This window comes from Saccostrea cucullata, unplaced genomic scaffold (assembly GCF_032062105.1).
Source record: "Saccostrea cucullata isolate Sc308-1 unplaced genomic scaffold, CSIRO_AGI_Scuc_v1 ctg699, whole genome shotgun sequence".
Classification (NCBI taxonomy): Eukaryota; Metazoa; Mollusca; class Bivalvia; order Ostreida; family Ostreidae; genus Saccostrea; species Saccostrea cuccullata.
In genome coordinates, this window is record NW_026929109.1 from 49,900 (window position 1) to 68,653 (window position 18,754).

The 18,754-nt window shown below is 33.9% G+C and overlaps 1 protein-coding gene and 1 long non-coding RNA gene across 25 annotated transcripts in view; one reads left to right on the plus strand and one right to left on the minus strand.

Annotated features, from left to right (window-relative positions):
* The window catches only part of LOC134279783 (single-stranded DNA-binding protein 3-like), a 52,453-nt gene that overhangs the window by 21,414 nt on the left and 12,285 nt on the right, over positions 1-18,754 (plus strand). For 11 of the 15 annotated variants that reach the window (XM_062762190.1, XM_062762180.1, XM_062762184.1 and 8 more), the window contains exons 7-11: positions 1,851-1,934; positions 2,339-2,407; positions 10,803-10,883; positions 11,664-11,718; positions 12,157-12,168. In XM_062762190.1, the coding sequence (XP_062618174.1) occupies positions 1,851-1,934; positions 2,339-2,407; positions 10,803-10,883; positions 11,664-11,718; positions 12,157-12,168 (301 nt within the window). The remainder of the gene's footprint in view (positions 1-1,850; positions 1,935-2,338; positions 2,408-10,802; positions 10,884-11,663; positions 11,719-12,156; positions 12,169-18,754) is intronic. The other 4 variants (XM_062762181.1, XM_062762186.1, XM_062762194.1 and 1 more) reach the window with 2 other exon arrangements.
* Positions 1,568-18,684, minus strand: LOC134279787 (uncharacterized). Of its 10 annotated transcripts, XR_009994765.1 has the most exons (9): positions 17,463-18,648; positions 16,454-16,502; positions 15,523-15,592; positions 15,044-15,337; positions 9,906-10,017; positions 8,410-8,501; positions 6,853-7,489; positions 4,192-4,252; positions 1,568-1,932 (listed from the first exon to the last, which is right to left on the minus strand). It is a non-coding gene; the product is annotated as an uncharacterized LOC134279787 (long non-coding RNA). The 10 variants fall into 10 exon arrangements; XR_009994762.1 differs by having other exon boundaries at positions 15,523-17,216; positions 17,463-18,684; XR_009994764.1 differs by having other exon boundaries at positions 15,523-16,502; positions 17,463-18,677.

An 18,754-nucleotide genomic window follows, 5' to 3' on the forward strand; every position in this document is an offset into this window, starting at 1 on the left:
GATTTTTAATGACAGATCTCAGGATACAATGTAGCATTTTTAGAGACACACACTCCATCCATTTAACCAGATTTCTTTAAGCATTTTACCAATTTTTTTTCCCCTCTCTCTAAAACCTTGACTTTTCTGGAAAAAGGTTACATCTCGGTCTTATAGATGTATTGTTTTACATTTGCATGGAAGCGACTGTCACTGAACAGCTTGAACTTTCTTATTGATTGTCTATCTGAGGTAAACAACTATATTTTTGCCATGGAGATGCTGAGAAGAGATTCTGCACAAACATGTTGACATTCTGCAAGTGCCCGATGCTTTCCGAGACTCGGTCACTCCCAATCAATAATACTGGCTGTTGTTTTCACAAAACCTCCTCCCCCTTCCTTTTGTAAATGCAAACTATTGATTGGTTTATTGACAGAGAATATTGTCCTGAGTGAAATTTTTATAGGTTAATATTTTCATTTTCCTGTCTATAAACTACAATGTATATTAATGTGCTCTAGTTTTCTTACCAATGAAGTCTCTTGTCAACACATTGTGCTGTTTAATGAAAAATTATATTTTCAATTTCAAAGAATCGTATTTATCAAATTTTACATCAGAAAGACTTCACTTTAACATTTTGGTTATAACTAGATGGTTTTGCTCACATGATACAGAAGTTTGTATTAGATTTTTATGCTCCCCTCCAAAGAAGGGATGGCAAATTGCTTTGCTAGTCAGTCTGTGTTCAGACCACCATCAGTTTCCATTCATTTTCTTTGCATAGGTTGCACGTATTGAAATGAAATTTGGTATACAGATTTATCAGAAAACTATCTAGGTCAAGATTTGTTTTGGATATGATCGAGCCATTTTGGGCAGAGTTATGTCCCTTGGACTTAGAAGAATTCCAATTATTTGGGAGAGGGTGGCATAAGTGTTTTACTAACATCTCTTATTTAATATAAGAACAATCTTACTAACATCTCTTATTTAATATAAGAACAATCTTTGAAAATCTTATCAATGTCCTCTAAAGCATTACAACTTTTTTCCTTCTGAGTTATTCTTCTTGGATGCAATGTTGGAGAACTTTCTCCTGTAATTTATAATAACCAAATCTATTTGACATGCAGCTGTTAACTTAAAGTGTGGAATGAAGTTGTTAAAATCATGGCCCCAGAGTTTAGGATTTGACTCAACTGAGCAGAAAAGTCTGGCAGTATAAAAGTAAAAGAAAATTCCAGGGAACAAAAATGCCAAATTAAGTCATATTTCAAATAGGCAAACAATGCCTTTGACTCAGGTTAATTTTATTCATGATCCATGGGTGTAGGGTAGGGCCAGGTTATTGGTCAGATCACTGGTAAAGAATCTTCAAGTAGAGATTACACCATAGCTTTTGGAGGCAAGAACGAGGTCTCAATATTATATGGATTATGTAGGAAAAGTCTTTAAAAACTATCTTTTCAATTTTCTTTTGTCAAGTTTTGTTTGTAACTAAACTCAACTTGTTTGGTTCCATTAAAAGACATGGATAGCTAACTACACAATATTTTCAAATAAGAATATTCGAACACACATATATGAAAAGTACTTTTAATTTCATAATTTGTCAAAAACTATGGAAGTCTGCCCTTATTCACAGTTTCTTTACCTAGGTCTTTATATACATTGCATATATCCTTCAAAAAAAAAATACATTGCATATATACTTTGAAAAAAAGAACAAGGACATTTCGGTTCTGTCTTATCCAAATGTGGAACATGAGGCATGTGGAATTAGATAAATTTGCAATTATTGTCAAAATTCATTGAGAAATTATTTGCCTGTTCTGATCATTTATTTCTTCTTTGTTTCTTTCCAGAATGCAGCAGCACCTAGTCCATTAGGTCAAATGAATCCTCAGGATGGAATTCCTGGGGGGCCAATGCCACCAGGGTTTTTTCCTGTAAGTACATAAAAAAATCCATTGTCATTTCGGTCATGGTCATCTCACTTTTCATCCATTGCTTGTGTCACAAGAAGGATAACTCTCATGGCCTCTTTTCATCTATTGAAAGGCTGTAAGAGTTACTTCCCTTCCATCAGACACTTGGTTTATGCTCAAACACTGAATGAAGTTATGCATTACTATACCTCTCTTTTTGTATATAAGAAAAATATTGTTACTCTCTGTTGAAAAAAACCAACACCAAATGCATGTAAGTTCAAAAGTACTAACATGCAAGATAAAATAAGTGAACCTGAAGGCATATGTATAAATCGCACCTCTTGCACCTGAAAACTGCACTTTCGCACCCTGAAAGACAGGCTGTGTAAATGTAACTGATGGAGTCTGTATATTATATCTAGCCTGGAGCTTCACAACAGTCCCCCCATGCCCAGCCACCTCCCACCCACCCCATGATGGGACAGAATCAAGTGAGTAACATTCACTGATGCACCAGTCGTTGTGCTGCTCTCTATGTGTATATCTATTTATAGTCCTGTAGCTTTTTTCCTCTTTTATTTACAATCACCAGATTTTACTTTCTAGATCTATCTACCAGTGCATTCATATATCTGGGTGATTTTTTAATTTTTTTTTTTTTTGTGTGTGTCCCCCTATTTTCTTTTCTAGATAATGTCCCCAGTTTCAAAATTTTAAGTTCAGCTAGAAAAGAATATAAAACTAAATAAAATTTTCAATTTAAAAAAACTTTGTTTTTTTTAAATAGCTGCTTTAATTTAAAATTCACATGCAATTGAAAATATACATTTAATGTTGTGTTGTATTAATTTTGTTTTTAAAAAATTATTAGTTTTTAAAATTTCTTCATCAAAACATTCCATCTATTAATTGTATATGTCATATTAATCAGGAGATTTAACCACTTAGAAAAAGTCCAGACTTACTTGTAGTATTAACCCTGTGTTACTATATTCCTTTGCTTATAAGCTTCTGCTAAAGCAATAATAAATGTTGTCTTAATTTACTCATTCCAAACTAACACAACAAATGGGAAGTAACTCTCTACGGCTTATTTTAACAAATCACAGGACATGTTCATTTTCAGGAAACTTTGAAATAAAGGAGTATTACATCAAATGTTTGTTTTGTTTATTTCTAAAAAGTGTGAAGAAAATTAACAATGAAAGACAACTCCTGATGTCCTCTTTTGAAAAATCTGATAAAGAGCAGACAACTCTTAAATTCTTGTCAGTTGGAAGAGGGATAACTAAAATTACCATAAATAACAACTTCATTTGGTGCACAGTGGGGAAGATGGTAAATTGATTTGGAAAGTAATTGAATATCTGGGGGAAGAAAGGTAATTGAACATTGCAGAAGAAAAGTTGACTTGGCTGCAGCGATCAAATTTAGTTTATCAACATCCTTTTAAGTTGGGTGCCAAAGGGAAATAGGAGGCTTCATTTGTGTTATAGACATGATCCTGAAACCCAGTGTTGATTAGAAGAAAGAGGGACACAGAGAAAATAAATGTATACCAATTATCAGAGGGTGTTTAGGCTTCAAAGACACTCAAAATAAAGTGTAATTGGATTGGAGTTTGTTTGCTCAGGCCTTACTGAAACCAATTAATTGAAAATAATGTGGGGGGAAGTTTTGAGTAAATATTTTCACAAGAGTGTATTTTCCAATGCATTTTGGCTATGACAAATTGAAAGCAGAAATTTGTAAAACTCCTTGGAAAAAAAGAATCCTGAGAGTAGAGCTGTAGGACTACAAAGCTATGAAAAGGAGGATGGATAAATTGCAGGAAATTAGTCTTGAAAGTCCATTAGCATAACTAAATTGAAGGCCGCTTTAAATTATTGCTTTGAACAAGAGAAATAAGTCAGAACTTCTGGGTTGGTGAGAGATTAAGATTGGGAAACCCGATGTGCTATAGCATTTTCAAGGGTTCCCAGGAATGTATAATTAGGAAGTTCTAGTTGCAGAGAGATGAATAGGAAAGAAAATGAAATTTTAAAATCGATCATTACACATAATCTCAGTAATCATTGCTCAAAGAAGGGATTGTTAATATTGCTCAAGGTTTTATCAATATCTGAAATTCTATAGTATTCAGTTGGAAAAAAAAAGAAGCCAAGCATTTTTTTCTCTCTCCCATAAAAATACACTGGGAAATTAATCCCATAAAATATAAAAACCTGTTATTTGATAATAAACATCAAATTAATGAAGTGAGGTATTGACTTACCTCGTATCAGGAAAGTGGCCTGAATTCCTTTTGATTTGTGATCACAAGTCTGTGAAGTCATCTGAAACACGGAAAACACATATGAAGTAAACGAACTGTTATGAATAAATCATCGGATTCAATGCAAAGATGCCTTCCATTGGGGGAAGGAGATAAAAGTTATTTTAAGAATTGGTAATCAGAAGTATGGAGGTTGCTTAATTTAAAAGTAAATTCAGGAAGTGTTAAGACAGATTTTGGGAATAGTTTCCACTAGAAATGGCAATGAAAATTTCCACTTGGAAATATGATGGTTTAGTAAGATAAGTTAATGCAACTAAGTAGTGTAAAGAAAAGATAACTGAATTGTTTAGTTAGCTAGCTGCTCAAAACAAGATAAGTAAATAGTTGAAATGACAATAGTTTATTCTCATAAAGAGAAGCTGCATAATGGAGAAGATCAAAATATATATATCAACATAATTCAATGAAATAAATAACAGTAAACCCAGTTCTGTCAAAACTTCTGTCAATGATAAATTGTTTGATATGCTAAACCAGGTTTATGGAGATGAAAGAAATATGGAAAATTTGGCTTTTGCCTTGACTCTGAAAAATACTACATATCAATGGTCATTATGAATTAGCAGTAGTCGTTGATCCCCTAAAAGATTATTTGAAATTCTATATCAAAATTAAAAAAGGGGTGGGGTAGAGGAATTTTGGTCTTAATATGTGCCAAAATAAAATAGCTGTCAAAAAATACTAATTTGATGGACTTGCTTTAAAAAGTTTATTTAAATTCAATGTTGTTTCTTATCTTAGTCAAACATGTTCTTTAGTCAGAGGAATGCAAAGAAAACTTTTTAATCATTTGGTTCAGGCCCAGTACATTTTTAAAAAAGATTTTCCCTTGCACTTGTATGACAGTTTACCATATGTTCTATTGCCATTATCATGTTAAAGAAAAGAAAGAGGAAAAGATATTTGAAACTACCAAAAGTTTGAATTTCAGGCTATTATGAGTTAATGGCCCTTTTTTTCAAAGTGTTTATAAGTGGCTAGAAAATCTAACAATGTATTATAAGAGAAGAAAAGATGATAAAAAGAATTATTATCTCTGTATAATTTATGTATGGAATATAAAATGTCATGGACCTTCAAAGTTATCCCATTACTTGGTGACACTGACAATTTCAAGGGAAATGAAATACTATAACTACAATTAAAACCTCATGAATATTCACATAAATCATGGCTGTCATTGATTGGTTAAAAGTGAGGCATACATTTAGACTAATGCATTTATAATGGTGACAGAAACAGAACTGTTGTTATTATATGTTGGATAATTTGATAAAAATTTAGTTAAAATTGTTTTTTGATAGCAGAGAAATCACTGGGGGAAAATGTTTATTAGAAAGAAGATGGGGGGCTTTCATTCAAAACAATTTCCATCTAACAGAAAGAAATTCACTTTCAATAACTGGTAATTGCTTTAGCAAGACTGCAAAGTCTTTTGGGGATCTGTGTAATTTAACAACAACGGAACCTATTTTGGTTTGAAATTTAAGAATATAATTTTGAGTACCATCTTAGTAAGATTGATGGTGCTAGATACAGGTTTTAGAACAATCATATACTCTCATTACAATACTGATTTAGTGAAATGGATAATGAAACTGGTACTGTTTACCATGAAACTTATGGAGATAATGAACAGTATTCAAGATAAAAAAAAAATACATAAAATAATACAAAATAGGAGCAGAGCAAACACATCAGGGGTGGGATCAGGTGTCATGGAGGAATGAGCATCCCCTGTGGACCAGTCACTCCCACCGTGTGCCTCTTGTCATGACCATCTAAATATAAGGCAACACACCTTTCTAAGTACTGGAGATTGAACACCATGTCCACTATGATATCTTCATACAGATTTTGGACCTGTAATTCCTGAGGAAAAAAAATTGTTTGGCCTTTCTGATTTTGATTTCATTTTACTCCTGGATAATGATCTTTTAAAAGTCTCTTCAGAAAACAAATCAATTTGCAGATGTAATATATCTTATTGCCTCAATTTTTGGAGGCAGTCCCTTGAAAAGAGAATGAACATATAAAAAGCTTGGAAAGTGGATTAAAAGGGAAAAGTGGATATGAGGAATAAAATATTGAGTGGAAGAGGACCTGTGGAGGAGAAATTCTGTCAAGTCACTGATAGGAGATCAGGAACGTTGATAAATGGAAATCGAAAGGAAAGAGGGAGGGAAACATTTTCCTCGGGAACCAGCAAATACAATAACAATCCCTAGTAAGAGTTAGGAGGATCATGATACAGCCTCAAGATGTCTTCTAACAGAACAGCTTTTTTACCAGTAAATCACACTATCTGCTACATCTAGGGGTGTTGTAGTGAAATATTAGGTATTAAAAGATAACTGTCAGGGAGGCTCCAAATGATTACTAATAGTGAAGATCCCTTTCATTAAATGAATGACTTGATTTATAGTATTCATCCAGTTTTACCTATATCATGCTGTTCCGTTTTGGTACATTTCATTTGCAATATATAATAATGAAATCCCCGGGTAATTTATTAGTCTACTGCAGCAGGCCCCAGAATAGAATTGGTTGTTAATGAAAAACTACAGAAAATAGAAGAAAATAAATTGGAAATCTTACCTCTTTTAGCTCCAGTAATTGAATGCTGTTGAGAACGATTAAGTCTTTTTTGTACTCTCATGGTTTAAAATCCTCCTCATGTTTAAACTTTATTTCCATTGCATAATCACTCTTTGCTTAATTCCAAAATATATCACACATTTTCCCGAAATCGTACACTTCTGAAATGGTGTTTCTTCTCACTGCTTGTGTAGATAACATCTAGTGGTTTCGCCTTTGACAAGGGTGTATGATTATAGATGATTTCTTGTTCACATAATCCAAAATGTAGAGTATCGCATTGCTCTCTCAAAGGAATGCATTTTTTCATTAAATTTCATGGTAAATTTGATGAAAGCCTGCTCAGGGATCTTGATGAATTGAAATCAAGCCTTCTTCACGCCAATAAACTTAATGAGCCACTCACTAGACCTAGTATTGCCAGTTGTGAATCTTATTCAGGCCCCTTCCCCAAAACACAAAAAGATGGGATGTTTTGTCAGCATGGAATGGGTCCGTTTGGCTTGGATGTCTCTTCTATGGCTTTTGTCTTCTCTGATCAGTTTGGTGGATAATTGCTGAAATATTCATGTCAGCCTTGTCAGTAAAGCAGAACATAATTAATCCTTTGGCGTGCTGGGGTTTCTCTGGGCTGAGCCTGTAAAATGAGTGGACTTATACAGGATGTGGAACTTTACACACTCAATAATAGTCATTTCAAACCTATATGTTATAGCACAGGCTGCAAAATGAGTTAGAAATCAAAAGAAGCAGGGGAAAAAGCACAGAGACAAATGTATCAATGTCAGTGTATAATCCTTTGAAAGTTCTGCCTTTTCTGGCAAAAATATGCTCTTTATCAACATCTGTAGAGCTAAAAACATATATATGTATGCTGAAACCAATATACAGCATTATACATATTATTGACCATTCCCAAAGGGATTTTCCCTGAAGTTATTCCCACACTCAAGAGTTGGGCTTTGCATGTTACTTGTGATTATTTTGTCTGTGCTTTGGTGCTTCTCCATTTTTTCTTTTATTATGCCACTATCAAAGTACCAAGTTATAATCAAATGGTTTTTGAAGAGATTTGCATCCTTATTGCTATCTTGAAGCAAACTCATCAAGAATATCAATTTGCCCAGATGAATACACAGAGAATAAGCTGCTGTGCTGGGAGTTATTAGCTTTCAAGATTTGGTTGCCATTAAATTTATGTCTCAATGAAGCAGCTGCAATAACCATTGCCTGAAGACGCACTCTGTTTGGTAGGGGTTTTATAATGTTTATCTCTCTTTGGCACTATGAAGTGTGTTTGAAAGTCGCTAAAAAGTTGTCTTCTCTTATCTTGATGCCTATGACATGAAGGCATTAGCAAATAAAAGGATGGAAAATGATATATTTATGCCACATTCTCCCCATTTCCACTAACTGTTCTACAATCTGGAATTTACTGATTTATCCTAGCAGTTCAAACAGCAAAAACAATTTCTCCTTTTTATCAGAGTAAAGCCCTTTTAGGTTTTACTTCTGTAATTAACATTGTGTAAATAAATTTTGGGATAAATTGCTTACCTGAGTGAAAACAGAAATATTGTAATCCCTGGTTTCCAAGCACCATCCATATTTCTCTTCAGAATTGCTGTTGCCTAGGAAACACTCTTGACCTGCCAAGGACAAAGGCACATTAGAATTCTCATGTACTATGTGAATTTGGGGTATAATGTCTGTAATACACAGAGAAATGGTCTTGGTAGAAACTGAAGCGTGGTGTTTATGGGAAGATATCCCCACGATTGTCACAACCGTGATCTGTGTGACTAGCCTTCATATAAATAGCAGTAATTGCATAGTCTAAGGACACAAGATACATATGCCATTGAGACTAAGACTAACTCTGCTGTGAGATTCATATCAAATTTTCATTACTGAACATCCATAAATTTCTAAGCTTTTCATAAATGCGTAATTCAGAATATTAAAGGAGTTTTTCGTGATTAAATAGTGAGGCTTGAATGTCAGTTTTATTAAAAGATGTTATCAATTCAGAACCATACAAACATATGTCATTATAGGGCAGATAGAATGAACGCTTTGATTATTAAATTACATTGTCAAACAATATTAAGTTTTTTTTTACTGTCGTAATTATGGGAAATTTTCGTTTTTATCCTTTAATTCTCTTCCTCATGTATGCTTAAATTGAAGTTTTGTTGAAATAGGGTTTATCTTATTGAAGCAAGAATTACTGGATAAAAATTTTGTGACAACAAAATATTGGATTTGAATTTAGTCAAAGATTTGATTTCCCAGTAATGTGTCTGTATTTTAAAAATCTAATTTCAGAATTGATTGCTTCGGCTGAGATTTGATGAATGTTATCTTCTGCCTGTCTTCACACAATGAAAAGAACTCCTTTCTATCTATTTCTAGTATCTTTTCTGTGTGGTTTTAATGGAAATGGGAAACTGGAGAACTTTCAAAGAACATTATTTAGTCATAATTTTCAGAGGATAAGAACTTGAAGTCTTTTCTAAGGCTTTCAACTGCAAAATCCATCGCACCATGACTTAATAGGACCGAATGGAAACGAAATGCAGAAATTCTCCACTGAAATTAAACATAACTTGTCCAAAGGGAAAAATCAGGGGAAGTGCTTTTATGAAATTAAGATTAAAACTGAGGATTTTTAGAGGTTTTAGCATTTCATCAAGAAGTTCAACTGCAAATAATTTAACACATATGCAAATGTAGTGACTATTACTCAAGTTTGTAAAAGATCCTGTTAGAATTTTTTTCCCTGTTAATAAAACAGCCTGTTAATTAAAAATTCTGTCTCATTTAGGCTTTGATTGAAAAAAATCCTTTGCTTGTCCTTTGAAAAATATTGTTTGCTTGTCCATGCAAAGGAAACAGGTGCATTTCATGTTATATCCTTGATATCTGTTACCTAAGCTGTGCATTCAGATGTATTTTTTGTGTAACAAGTAATATTATTTTGCAAACAAAACATGAAAAGAGGACAAAAGCTGCCAAACAGAAGTTAGACAAAGTATAGAATATAAGCTTACCAGAGCCGCATAATGGATTTAGCAGTTTTCTCTTAACTATCCTAGAGGTGCAGATGGTAAATTTCCTCTCTCTCTCCCACAATCCAAGTCACATATAAACTAAGATTTTAATCTGAAATGCACCAAAAAGTCCTCCTTTGAATCCAGTGATAATATAACACTCTCAAAGAGTGGCTAGGTAGGCTTTACAGAGGAAGAGTTTTGATTGATGGGCCAAAGATTGTCTTATAATCTTCCTTGTGTATGATAGAGGTGATTTGATAAATTTGTTCCCCCACGTTTTATCAACTTCTAAAAACCTGCCACGAGACAGAGCAGGTTTATTGTTTTGTCGTATTAAAATGTAAATGAATCGTTATTTACATTAATTAAAACTCATATACGGTAGTCGTTATCATAAATTTTCTCGAGCAGGAAAATAATTATTCAATACATGCAACATAATTGTCATGCGGTCTTTCATGTAGAACTGGATTTTTAGCAATGACGTTCACATTTTATGAATTCTGAGCAATGTAGGAAAATGAAACCTGTTTGAGAATTTTTGGGGGCTAGAAAAAAAATAATAAAAAACTTTGAAGAAAACATAATTTCATCTTAAGCGATGTTAAACAATTATGTTAATTGCTTAATAAAAAGACATATACCTTCAACATTAGGCACTTTGTCAATGATAATCCAAAAAAGTATTGTGGGTTTTCTTGTTTTATTTTCAGCAGGGCATTTACATCACAGTTGAAATTCTCATTTTAGTGACAACTAATTATCATTTTAATTTTCAATTTATGTATCATATTTGACCAATACTTAAAGTCATATTCAAGTCAATTCATTATGAATTATGAATATATTTGAATTCCTTCAGTTCTGTACAATGCTATTTTTATCTCTTTACAGCCTTTCATGTCTCCCCGATACCCAGGTGGGCCAAGGGGCCCCGGGCCTGTTAGAATGCCGCCCAATCAAGTTGATTTCAATGTAAGTTTCATATCACATTCTCACAGAGAGACTATCTAATATACACAGTATACCCCTCTTGCATACTTTTCTTTCACATCAACAAAAAATTCTTTTAACATCTTTCTATCATCAAAAAAATCTGAGTGTTTATTTTATCAGTGTATATTTCAGAGAAGGATGTTATTCAAAATTTTTGTGCAAATCTCTAAATTAGAAAAACTTGGAGATAAATAATTTTTAAATTCCATGTTCGTAGCGAACACTTCACAGGCAAGCATGCAAGATTTTCGGCAGAGTTATGGTATCACATAAAGCCATGAAATAATCCATCACTGATAAGTTGTAAGGTTCAATAGCACAAGAACAGTGGGAGGGTTGCCGAGCAAAAATGTAGGATATGTCATTTTATTTTTGCCATACTTTCTGGATGAGGCAACCCTCAACCACTTTTTATTTGAACAGATGTATTTTTTTACATGGTAGAATGAAAGATGGGATCAGTGTGAAAACTCTGCTAAGGGGGAGGGGGTAGCTGCATGTGTTGCTATTTTAGTCTAACTAAAATCATGCATTTCAAATGTTTTCAAATAAAGTACAGTGAAAACTGTTTAATCCAATACCTGTGCAACCCATTTCACTGTGAATTCCCAACCTTATAGTACTTGACCTATACAATCAGACACCCTGTCTATAGCACCACAAGTTTTGTCTCTCAATGAATGTTGGATTAGACAGTTTTCACTGTAATTTAGGTTGTACAAAGTACATGTAGTAAAAGCCCATTCTTTGTGTTTACAGCCACCAGGCAGTGGGTCAGGTCCAATAATGCCTAACAGTATGGAACCCAGGCCAGGTCAGTAAAGCTCAGCTTATCGTACTTGTCCCAAAAAGCGTCAGGGATCCTACACAAATAAAAATTTTCACAATATGCAGACACCTAGACTTCAATGTCTAGAAAACAAAGTTCATTTTGCTTTAAGGGTTAAATAATTGATGACGACACCCACCTAAAATACAAAGTTCTCTTCATTAAAATTTCATCACAGATCTTTTAAAATGTGACAGATGTCTTTATTTAAGTGCACCAGATATTATAAGTAGAAATATTTCCAGTAGATTTAACATTTTAGCAATCATTCTTCCCTAATGACTGTTTTATTTGAATGCAGGGCTGTTGCTTTTTGGGACAAGTACAGTTTACATGTGCACTTGATGTTTAATGTCTACGAAAATATAAATTATTTGATAGAACTTGTATTAACGATTTTTTTTTACTCTTTCTTTAATGCAGCAGAATTTGCTGGTAAGTTGTGTATAGTTTTAGAGAGAAATGTTGCTTTCCTCCTGTATTTGATCACACAGTTAACTGAAGAGTTTCTCCAGATGTACCTCTAAGTGACATGGCATTAAATTATCTCGTAACCAATATTTTTACCAAATCCTATTCAAATGCATTTATCTGTCCTAACCCTAAAAGAAGCTCCACAGACACTAGTAACATTGATCTCTGGTTTCTTTTCCTATTTATTTCTTCCTTTTTCAAAATTGCAAACAAAAAATTGGTTTCTCTGTAATGTCTTGCACCTATTTGACATGGCACCAGGACAATTCAAGCTTGAAATGGTTCTGTCAGCAGCGTAATTGAAGTTCTATTGATCATGGTTGCTTGAAAAGTGTTTTACTGATATTCTAAGGGAACGGTTAATGAAGAAGTGTTCCATGTGATTTCCACCAGGATTTCAATGTTTGGGGGTTGTTTTACCTTTGAATTAGAAAGTGTACAGCTAACATGCTACTACATTGTTGCATAACAAATTGGACAGAGTTTCTACTCCCCTAGCTGCTATTAATCGCAGGAATTTAATTAGTGACAAACAGTTTGCTGTGCCATTAGCCTAACTAAAGATACAGTATCCCCACCCATCATCAAAGATGTGAAAAAAAGGTTATCTACTGAGACATGACAATGTAGGTTAAAAGCATGTTGAAACAGATCAGTGGATTTCATTCAAACTTGGCACAAATGAATAGGAAGCTGCAAAGAGAAATTGATCATTTTTATTGTTTGATCGAGATAATTGGGACCTGAAAGGGTTTCCATGGGCAGTAAAACAATTGTTAACTATGACACAAAAAAATGCAAGTTTGATTTAGTAATTAATCTTGAAAGTTATTACTTGGAAAATTCCTGAAAGTATGAACGGAAATTGTCTCTGTGGCATTGTCATCTAGGATTGAAAGTGTTATGGTGAGGCAATCTGCCGGAAGATTAGGTAGACAAAAACAACAAGCTTTGATGATTATAATGCTGGTGAATTTCTTATTGTCAGTTTGATGACAGTCACAAACGTCTAGAAGGTACAATCAATAGAGGGGTATTATTTGAAATATTTGATTTATAGTCAGTCATATAATTGGCTTTGGAAATGAGTAGGCTTTACCTATTCAGTTGTCTTGCTAGGGTGTAGATTTATATGGCTTGTTGGGCAGTATCTAGCTTCCCTGTCTTTGCAAGTGAAAAACTTGGAAAGGGAGATAACTATTAACTTTTCCCCATCTTATCACTGACTTATTGTATTCTATGCATTGTATTGAATCAATGTTCTTTTCAAAATGGAATAAGATTTGAACATCCAATCTCAAACAAATTTTAATCTCAGAAAAAAAAAACCCTAAGGGGGAGGGGATGTTGCAAATGGATTTCACAAGTCTGTTGCCTCAGCATGATACATGACTCTCCTTACATTTTAAATTGGAGTCACATTTGGGGGGGGGGAGGGGAGGTTCCAAAGTTATTTTTCATTACTTCCCATACAAACCTAATAACTGAAAATTCCAGAGGGGTTCAGACACAATAACCACCATTTAGATCTGCACATGATCTGCAATGCTGTTACTAAAACTAGTATTGTAAGAAACTAAGAGAAAAGTTTTTACCTTCTCTCACATTCTTGACCTATGTAGCATGTTTTCCTTGACATCAGAAAAGACATCTTATAGATATGTAAGTTCTCAAAGGGTCTTTAAAAGAAGGAAAGAGTTTTTTTTTTCCCCTCAAACCAAAGATGATCAGAAAGCTCTAAGTTCTATACATGTATCTGGTCCATTAATTCTACAACCTGTAAAACCTTACTCTAAGGGTATAAGCAAAGACAACAAAGCACTAGACTATATACATCAAAGATTACTCTGGTTATAAAGTGGATACAATACATTTGATCTAAAGTTCACTTCTGATAACTGGTAATGTGGTTTTCACATTTGGGGGGTAGGCTAAGAAACAAGTATACTCCCAGGAGCTTGCCTCTGTATGAAAATGGCTCAAATTGTGAGACATTAGGGTAAATGTCTGTGGTAATGTAATTTTCTTTATTTTAAGTACAGGCAAATGGAGGCAAAGTGATTCATGGCATCTAAAACACTGGCAGATTTTTGTTCAGGAACTGTGAAATGAACATTTTCCTTTTGGTTTATTATTTCATGTAGGAAAAAAAAAGAGAATCCCTGAGCAACTTTGATGAAAAGAGTTTTTGAAGTACCAGGTTTATCTGTAGGTTATTGGAATTCTTGATTAGAAATATTTGCAATAATAAATGATTGATTATGTTCTTAAAGCACATTTTTATGTGCATTTGAAGACCCAGGCAATTTATTTCTAAAGACAAGAGTCCTATTTACCAGACAGGCGAATATTAACATTTTACTGAGAGACCAGAAGCACAGTAATACCAAAGCATTAATATATCTGGCATGACAAAACCAAAGGAGAAAATGTTCTTGGCAAACTGTTGGGTATATTATCTTCTCTGTTACAATCATAAAGTGTGATGCAAAGTGCATTACCAGAAAACAGATGATACAATTAATTCTGAAATGGTACATGTCAAATGGCATATGTTCTGTCGTTTATAGAAGCATGCCACTTCATAACCTTCTGGTTCTAAAAGTTACTACCAAACAGAAGAGAAAAGCAGGTGTTTGACTTTAAAAAAGGGGGGATACAGAAGGAATCCATTCCCCCCTCAGTGCTGGGGGTTCCATACAAACGAATAATCCTCCCACATCCTTTCTTTAGTTTTTTGATGACTGAATAAGTTTTTAAGGTCATGCCATTTGATAGACATTACATCTGGAAAAGATTTTTCTTAAAATAAAATTAAGTTATAAAAAATGCTTACCTGATGTTCATTTTTAATCCATCTTTGAATCGACTCTGGTGTTGTGTGTTCATGTCTCTTAGTTGTGTGATTCCCACATGCTGTAAGCTTTAGCAACACCACAAGCCCATTAGAAGCAATTAGGACCATCTAAACCATCACAGGTTATATCCATTAGCCAACCAATTGGAGATTTTGAAGTCCTGTATAATCCCTGACAAATAAATTGCATTTCTTCACCTGCTTTCTCATCCACTAGGAACTAGTCAAGATAGGGACCAGCCAAAGCTGACTGCCAGGGGAGATAATTCCAATCTGTAGGCAAAAAAAAAAAAATATTCCTCATCAAATTGATGTATTTTTATTTTTCCCAGAAAGAAATGAAAAGATAAGCTGGAGCGTGTCATTCGCAGTATTCAATTATATCTGATTCGATAAGGTAATAGGGATATTTTGCAAGGTATTTCATATTTAATCCCTTATGGCACATTCCAACTCACTTCATATCCAGAGATAAAACATTTGATTACACTGGAATTCTCTGTTCAAAGGCTAGTTTGTTGACCAAATCTAAATGTAAATGGAAAACACACAAGGTTTTTGTCGGTTCTCACAAGTTTACTTTGACCATTGCATCTAAGTAAAAGACAAGGACTTCACAAGATCTTAAGCCAAATTTTTTTTTTGGTCGGTGGGAATGGAGTTTTTAACAGGGTATATCCATCACATAACAAGGCTCTGGAAACACAAACAAGCAATTACACAAGTTTATCTAAATGTAAATACCCTGTCTGCCACTGTATAACCAGGGCTAGAGCTCTGTGTCAAAATTTAACATGAAAAAAAAGGCATCTAATCAATTTTGCCACTTTAAGGAGAGCCTTTTTCCATGGAAGACAAAACTTGTCTTGCTCGCCTTCAATTACAGATTACACATTTCAGAGTTGAAAAAACATTATATCTGCATGTACTTGAAAAAAATCTCATGTCTTTTCAGATGTAAACAAAGCAAAAAGCCTCCCCCTTAAAATCTTGGTTTCCAAATTATCCAGCACAACTAATTAAAGTGTAGTATCTAAGCAAGGAAGAAATTGCCCTCTGATGGTGGCATTATGTACAAAGACAAGCTACACTTAAAGGCTTGGCTGTCAAAAGACATTCGGCTTTAATGACAAAAGATATATGATATGGCACAGAGAGCCCTCATTTACTGTAAATAGACCTCTCTTCATCAACTGTTAATTAATGGAACTTGCTTTTGTCAATAAAAAAAGCACGTTTAGGTTTTATAGGTACATCAGTCTGTCTTTGGAGAATTAAAAGAAAAATTTAGAGAGAATTAAGAATTTGATATTAGGGGTTTGGAGAGAATTTATGACAGTGTCATTTACATGGAGAATTTTTACCTGACGAGAGGTCTATGCCACTTACCTCAAACACACAGTGTCGTTTAATATCTCCATACTTGTATATTTTCCCACTGAAAAAAGAGACCAGTAACTGCATTTAATCACACAATATTGTCAATTAGAAGCACGTTAACAAATATAAAAGGCAAGGAAAATGTAAACACAGAATTGTAACATAGTGAGAGTCAATATAATCGGGGAGACAAGCTGTTGTTGTGAACTGGTACCCAACACCGTACAGAGAATTATTTTTTTTTTGTCCAACACAACAATTCCAGCCTTCCTCCAATTTCATTATGACTTTGTGGAGATGGCATGCTGATCCTAGCTGATTAATTTCCTGCTAGGATAATAACAGAAAACGTTAAAGGTGCCCATTACTCTAACAACTTTGCATGCTTGTTACACTTTGCGTAAAAAAAGGGATTTTTTTTTCCTTCTTGTCAGAAACAAAATTGCCCATGCCTTCTTATGAAGTGTATAAGGTCTTTTATATCAAGATGGTTATTGAGCAAACAGCGTTCTTTTTTTTATGAAAATGTGATTTATCTCACTGTTTAAGCCTTTTTACTTTTTTTTATGTTCGCAGTCTAATCACATTTTTATTTTTTGAATAGTATGAGGGAAATAGCAAGCTGTATATAATGACAGTGTTTAGATATTGTAAGCAGGAGAGCAGATGTAAAGAGTCTTGTATGCGTTTGAACCGAGGCAACAAATAATAAAGCCAAGTCCATTCCTCCACTTTGATGATTGCTGAAATTACTTCTGTCAATACCGGTCTCCTAAAAATTATAATATAAATTGATTGTCAATTGGGCTTTCAATGGAAATCCCTTGTTTGCTTCTGACAATTTATACTTGACAGACAAAAAATTTCTAAAGCAATTCTTCATTAAATTTTTTTCTTTCATTTTGATTTTTTCAAATGGAGGTGCCGACAATTTTTTTTTTCAAGGTAATATCCATTAGGCTCTGGTTTTTATTCTCATTTGAATTCAATATTTATATCATAAAAATTGGATACTCACCTCCCCGAAAAACCATTTTCCATTAGAGAGAAATACTCGTCACTGGCCTGGAATATTATTTCCACCTTTAATTTATTGACATCGGAATTCCAATGAAAACATGGTACACTATATAAATCCAAAGATTGATCACCATTTTTCACAGGCGGAAAAATAGAAGATGGTTTTATAGAAAAATGCATGCATAAAAACCAATATCCCTTTTTGTGTTATCTTGGTAGGTTTGTTTTAGCATTCTTGAAAGCTTGAACACCTATGTGAGTTGATGACAAGTTGGTGGAATTGATGATTACAGAAGTATATCCATCCCCCGATGGACACCTGCCCCCCAATCTCCCACCGTGCCTACTGATGGCTGCTTGATAAATCACACACTTCAGAAAATTACTCAGTTTCCAGAATGACTGTATTTCTTGCTTTGCTCTGGGGTTACTTTATCCCTGTGTAAACCATTGCTTACCTCCCATGTTTGTTTGTTTCCCCGGTACAGGCGGTTTGTTTCTTTACTGACAAATGCCAGGAGGATTCTGTTCTCCAGCATTGACAAAAAAAATGATTCCGATGTATCAGATACAATCTCTGTGAAGAACGTGGTATAGTGCTTGTATTGCTTATCATAAACCCCACTTACCAAACACTCCATAATCATAAAAAATGAGAGAATAGGCAGCCTCATTAAAATTCTAGTCATCTGAGAAAGAGACTCTACAAAGGTTGAATTTATCGACATGAGAAGAGAATCACACAACATTTTTACGACTGAATGATCTATTATGTATTTACCAAGAATCGTTTGTTGTTTTTAATCTTTTTTTATATCTCCTTTCATGATACTTGAAATAGAAGAAACATGAGAGCTTATTAAACCTTGGTAACTAAGTGGCAATGTCGTTGCTGGGGGTAATGAAACGTTACCATAATGCATCCCCCCCTCTTCTCACGCCATTAGCAAAGAGAACTATCAATGGGAAGTTTTTGTTCTAGCTCAATTTCTCCAGGGCTATCCTATTCATCATCCCTTTTAATACTAATTAGCTACTGCGGATGACAAAACTTTTCCACATTTGATAGTATATCCTTCAGTTTGCTTCATCTATATACATGCCTAGTACCAAACAATTGATAACATAGTGTAAACGCAGATCATTTTACGCTAATTGGATTTTATGGTGGTTGTTATTTTTATAAAACTGTGTACATAATTAAATTACATGAGCTTAATGATTGAAAAGGAATTAATTTGGGGACAAAAAAAATACACAAGACATATTTTTAATGAGCTCAAGGTCAAA